Genomic DNA, 5,902 nt, shown 5'->3' on the forward strand with positions numbered 1-5,902 from the left:
CAGCCCTTAAGACAAGTGAGGTTACTCATTATGACTTAGAAACAGCAAACTAACCATCCAACAGTTGTACAGTACATCCTCGTAATTTTCTTGGATGCTGAGGATACTCACCCAAGATTCCTATGTTATCATAAACTCCATACATGCTCCTCTTCTCAGTCCATCTGTCCACCTTTTTCGGCTGAGGGATGGCGTGCATCCTGATCTGACAGCATGTACCTGAAAACAGCACACAGTAGCACAAAGTGCTTGTTCACATTTGGGGAAAATAGTTGATTTTGTTCTCTAAACAATTTGCAGATTACTCGATGTGCTCATTCACATTAAATGATTCAAATCAAAGGTATCAAATACAAAAGCTAATGTACACTTTATGCACTATGTTGTTCACAGACTCAATGAATCAGCATATATATGGCTCCATACATACAGTACAAATAAACACATAACATTTCTTCTACTCCCAGACAATTAAATTATTTGAAAATATTTAACATCCAGGTTACTAGAAAATTATAAGAATAACTTTACCAGGTAGCCATATTGGAACAGATGTTTACTAATGACTCAATAGATACCAGAGAAGCTTTTTAAACACACTCATGGGAAAAGTGTGATTCATGCACCGCAGGTCCCGGGTGGTTTGAGTTTGTTCTGTTTCTTGTTGAGGAAAATATAACTGTTGTTCTTGACAGCAGAGGTCGCTCACGACTTCAATTTCTATGTGAACCTAATTTTTTGTCTTGTTTATTTGGTAATGTGTAATTGATTAGAGCTTTAAAAAGGTCGTGTTCATATCGTGCTGGTCTGACTTGTGGACGACATTTAAATGATTCGAACATGCGTGACTTTATTTGAACAAATAAAATGAGGCAGTGCAAAGAGTAAGCAGGTCGTCCACATAAATGTTTCTACACAAAATATCAGATGCGACAAATGCTCATATAAAAACATGTTGGAATGTGGAATGTTCAGTGAAGCAGGCAGATAGAGCAGATATTCCTTTTACTAGCTCATCTTTAAGTTATCTTAATTATATCCTACAAGTGTCCAACTGTTCCCGGTGAACATTTCATCATGATATTGAATGGAATATGCTAACACACCATGTGTTTGTCGGGCAGTGTAGGCCCATTTCTACTGAGCTGAGAGCGACTAAAAAGTGAGAATGGAGGGAATGATTCATGAATATCCCTCACAGCAAGCATCAGCATCATAGCTTCAATGTCCTCTTTCTCACAACTGATGATGATGTTGATGATCATGAGAGGTAGTGCCGTTAACTAGAGGTTGTAAACACAACTAACTGGCAGTGACGGAGTGATGACAGGGTGGCTTGGGGTTGCAGTTTTGCCGCCTCAGCTTCAAAGAAACAACTCAGGCTTCTGTAAATGACACTGATGATATTTCTGAACAACAAACACTCGGTGTGGAGAAAATGTTTTTTTATATATAGATAGATATGCAGTTTTGGACTATTGGACAATTTCTGGTCTTTTTTAATTTTATGCTAACTGTGCATACTTTTTACCTTACAGTGGCACATTTTACACTAACAGTGTAAAGAGTGACATAAGATCCAGTCTGTGCACTACTCTCAAAAACAGTGCTTAAATGAGGCCAGCCTACATTAAAACTACGCTGCATTTGGAGAAAAATATATAAAGAAAAATCTGTCAAACTTATAACTCTTAAAATGTCTTAAAAAAAATAAATAAATACAAAAAAAGTTCAATTCATGTCACCATAATTTAACCCAAACAACAGAAATGCCTCCCCCTTTTAACCCCTACTCCCATTTTTTTGGGTGAAATTACAGTGAAATTCCCACTCAAATCAAATTTAGAGAGGTTATGCACTGACTGGACAAAAATCCCTTTTTTCTGATTTATCAAGCTATCTTAACTCTTTCCCCCACACCTGTATGTGTTTTGAATCCCATATATACGCACATAAAATAAAAGATTAAGTTTAACAACCATTAAAATGTGTTCCAGGTTTTTCTAATGAATAGCCCTAGTAATACCACGTAGGAAGAGATTAACCCCACTAACTTCTGATGGACATCTAGTCATTTTGTTCAGGAAGCCCTATATATGACAGAAGTAATAGACGACTTGCTGTACTTCCTGAGTTCAGGTTACCAGTTGCTACTGGAACCAGTGAGACAACTCACCTGTAGAAATGGTCCTGACTGTGTGCAGCAGCGTCCCAGCAGACTGACAGTAGGACGCCCCAGCTCTCAGCAGACCTCCCAGCAGAGACATGTCCACAGTTTTCTGCCAGAAGTTGTTAACAGATCATTTAGATGAAACTTGAAGTCAACGCTCATAAAATTCAGAGTATTTTTTAAAGTTTACTGTTCCTTCTTTAAACACGGCATCAGTTTCTTTAACCATCTTTACGGTGACCCTTAGCTTTAGCTTCAGCTAGCACATTACATCGAAGTCAGTGTTTCGACCATTACCTGTTTCCACGCGTGTTCAGAATCTTATGCCACTCGAGTCCTTTGTTTATATCGCAGCTAAGGATCACTTACGAACATGCAACGCTTTAAAATGTTTGTTATTGACGCTTCGACATGCTCTGTGTGGCGGCTTCCATCTTTACTCTGTGTCCCATAATTCAACGCGGCAGTACCGTGTTGTCTGTAGAGAAGCGCAAAGGAAGAGTTTTATTATTGTCTTTGCAACTTTTTACTACGAATTCTACCCAGTAGGGGGAGATGGGCCTGTCGATACCCGAGTAAATAGGTAAGTTAAGTTTATTTAAAGCGCTTTATACAGAAAACTGGGAATAATCACAATAAACATTAAAACTGTTAAAAGTGATAGAGAATTAAAAAAACAGTCATACAAATAATAACAAAAGAACATCAATAGAAGGCCTGGCTAAGCCTTGTTCTTAAAGGAGTCTACAGAGCATTACATGTTTTAATATATCTAAAAGTAATTTTCAATTAAAAGTTAAATGCCAGGTGAGGAGAAATCAGAAGTTGGAGAGAATGGCACTCACTAGGATTTAGTTATGTGAAATGTGTTTAACATCTGTTGTATTTACTTTTCGAACAAAACAGAATAAAACTGAATGCCTTTATTTGTGTTTCTACAGAAAGCGAGCGTCTTCCAGAGCCGTGCACAAGTGAGACACATTAAGCAGAAAAACTTCAAGCAACTTCTAAAAAAGCCTTGCTTTAACAAAATTAAAAAATATATAAACGGGATAGAAATTAGAAAAATAGGACAGGTATAAGTTAAAATCCACACACACCATACACATTTATGAATTTATGAACACACACGCAAATATCCCCTGTGAAGTCCCTGGCGATATTGCACAAGGATGCTGTGCGTGGCGGCAGTGTGCAGTTTAATGCAGGCCTTTATTGATCTCTAGCACCATCCAAGTGGCAACAGAAAGAAAAGGTGGTTGCCAGGATGAGAAGAGTCCTTGTTGTTGTTTGTGGCACGACTTGTAGCTGTGCTTCTAGCTGAGTGACAGTGGTTTTCTTTTCTGATGTTTTGTTTCTGTCAGCGGCCTTTTTGTCATCTCCAGTGAAGATTGTATTTCACACCAAAATGCCATAGTGGAGTAGAATAACACCAGCAGCTGTTTGGACAGCTTGTTTCTTAAAGTCCTGTTTGTGCAGAGGAATTTAAAGTTGGAACATTTTCCACATTGCCTCCACCTTTGTTCAATGGAGCAGGATTCTCTTTCTGTCTGCTGAAGCTGATGATCATCTGTTTTGTTTTGGAGGTGTTAAACGCCAGGTTATTGATGGAACAACATCAGTCGCTTTGCAAATCATGCCTGTAAACAGCCTCATAACAATTACGTGCAACCCTGTGGTGTCATCTGCAAGCTGAGTGCAGTGGGTTGGTGTGAAATCGTGGGTGCACAAGGAGTAGAGAAGTGTGTTTAGCTTTCAGCCCCGAGGGGCTTCTGTGCTGGGAAACTGTTGCTGTTTTGTTATGAAACATCTGCATGTGAAGTCTATGCGCAACATAATTATATATGTGTCCTGATGTTCACATTCAGCCGCCCTCCCATAAGTTCGTACAACACTGGACTTTACGGTAAAAAGGGACTGAAAAGCAGAAAATAAGACAGGTGAATTCTTGCACTGAAAAAAATCTGGGGGAAAAAAGAATACATTTTATTGCAAACCTCATAAGTGCTATTGCAAATCAGACAATCCATGCAGGCTGAGTAGCCCATTGCAAATTTCAATATCATTTAGTTTTTCTCATTTATGTAAATGAAAACAAAAAAACCCCAATATAACACAACAAATGTCATCAGCAACACAATCTACAGTCTGGTTAAAAACTAACAAACATACTGCAGGAATTCTGCATTTGTGGTATTTGGTTGGTGTGCCTAAAAAACTGGCAAAAACCACAAATTGATTGATGAGATTTGGTGCTGAGCCTGCAGCTGCAAACATTCAGGCTGTTTTTGCCTATTTTGCCTTTTTCTCTCTCTCATTCACACACGCATACGCACTCAGATGACATCAGTGACAGATGCTGATACTTTCAGTCTTACTGTTGCAAAGAGCTGAATGGAATAATTTGTCTTTTTCAAAGAAATAAGACCAGCACAGTTGATCTTTGTCTGTATTTCATTATTGGTAATGCGGCAGACACTATGTGGAAATTTAGCCCAAACAAAACATCATCAAACATTAGATTCCATTCACATTTAGCATAACCACAGAGCAATACTGTGTGCAGAGAAGGCTTACTGCTTTACTGTAAACATGCAACCTTAATTTAACTTTGACTTCAATTTAGATTAAATGTGCAAAAAAACAAAACAAAACCCAAAAACAATTTTTAAAAAAGTGTCAAAAAGTGCAGCTTTGTTTGTGTATATATGTTGAGGTAATGCTTAAAAAACACGAATCAGATATTTTTCAGCAAGCCCGAAGTGTAATTTTGGAAAAATATTTTGCCACGCACTCGGTTTTTGCATCGCAGTACAGCGTTAAGTTCCCTTACACTGTTGCTCTGAATGCCGGCGCAAATAAAATGCTGACATAAGAAAATGTAAAGAATTTCTCAGCAGAGCCGCATGTTTTATCTGCACTCTGCTTCCTGCCAGTAAAACCCAGTGCAAAGATATTTCAGCATAAGCAAATACAGAATATGTGACCCTGCTATAATTCAGTCAGTTACTGAAATGAAACCGCAGAACTATCGACAATAACAGAAAACATTCATTCTCTACTAAAGGTTGTGAAATGCTGCTGTGAGTTTAGAAAATGGACAACGAGGAGAGATAATGCAGTAAAATCTTGACGCGGGAACAAACTACTCATCTGCCGTACTTGTACAGAAGGAGTCTGATTTGACTATTTTCCAAAGTAATCTTTATTAGCATATTCGTCTGCATCCCTTCAAGCTCAAAGAGCAGTAGTTTCCATGTGAGGGGTGTTTTCCTTCAGGGTAACATCATCACATATTCAGATACGGTGGAGATGAATAAACGACAGCTGAGGGAAAGACCACCTCACAGCACTGAGTAACACGCTGAGAGGTGCCCCCTGCTCTCTCAGGGTGTTTTTCAAACCAAAGCCTCAAGATCAAATAAACAAAACAGTGATTTCAATTTGAAGGCCGACAAAGGAAGTTCAGTGTGGATGAGATGAAAGGATTACAATATCAGTCACACAAAAGTCACATGGCTCTCACCAAGGAAAATGTCTTACCAAGATGAAGAAAAACAGCCCTGAGGTTTCACCCACATGTTCTCAGGTATATCTGTGTAACTGTCTTAGTTTCTCTTTCTTTCTATGCATGCACGCATCTATCTATCTATCTATCTATCTATCTATCTATCTATCTATCTATCTATCTATCTATCTATCTATCTATCTATCTATCTATCTATCTATCTA

General features: G+C 38.3%; 1 protein-coding gene across 1 annotated transcript in view; it reads right to left on the reverse strand.

The window, feature by feature from the left end:
- Nucleotides 1–2,669, reverse strand: part of mrpl51 (mitochondrial ribosomal protein L51) — a 3,337-nt gene extending 668 nt beyond the window's left edge. Inside the window, exons 1-3 of the mRNA XM_005731909.2 lie at nt 2,468–2,669; nt 2,177–2,279; nt 112–219 (exon numbers count right to left, since the gene is read on the reverse strand). Of these exons, the coding sequence (XP_005731966.1) occupies nt 112–219; nt 2,177–2,267 (199 nt within the window). The 5' untranslated portion in view covers nt 2,268–2,279; nt 2,468–2,669. The remainder of the gene's footprint in view (nt 1–111; nt 220–2,176; nt 2,280–2,467) is intronic.
- Nucleotides 2,670–5,902: the final 3,233 nt, after the last annotated feature.

The sequence above is a fragment of the Pundamilia nyererei genome, unplaced genomic scaffold, assembly GCF_000239375.1.
Source record: "Pundamilia nyererei isolate P.nyererei 1_Seehausen unplaced genomic scaffold, PunNye1.0 scaffold00045, whole genome shotgun sequence".
In the NCBI taxonomy this organism is placed as follows: domain Eukaryota; kingdom Metazoa; phylum Chordata; class Actinopteri; order Cichliformes; family Cichlidae; genus Pundamilia; species Pundamilia nyererei.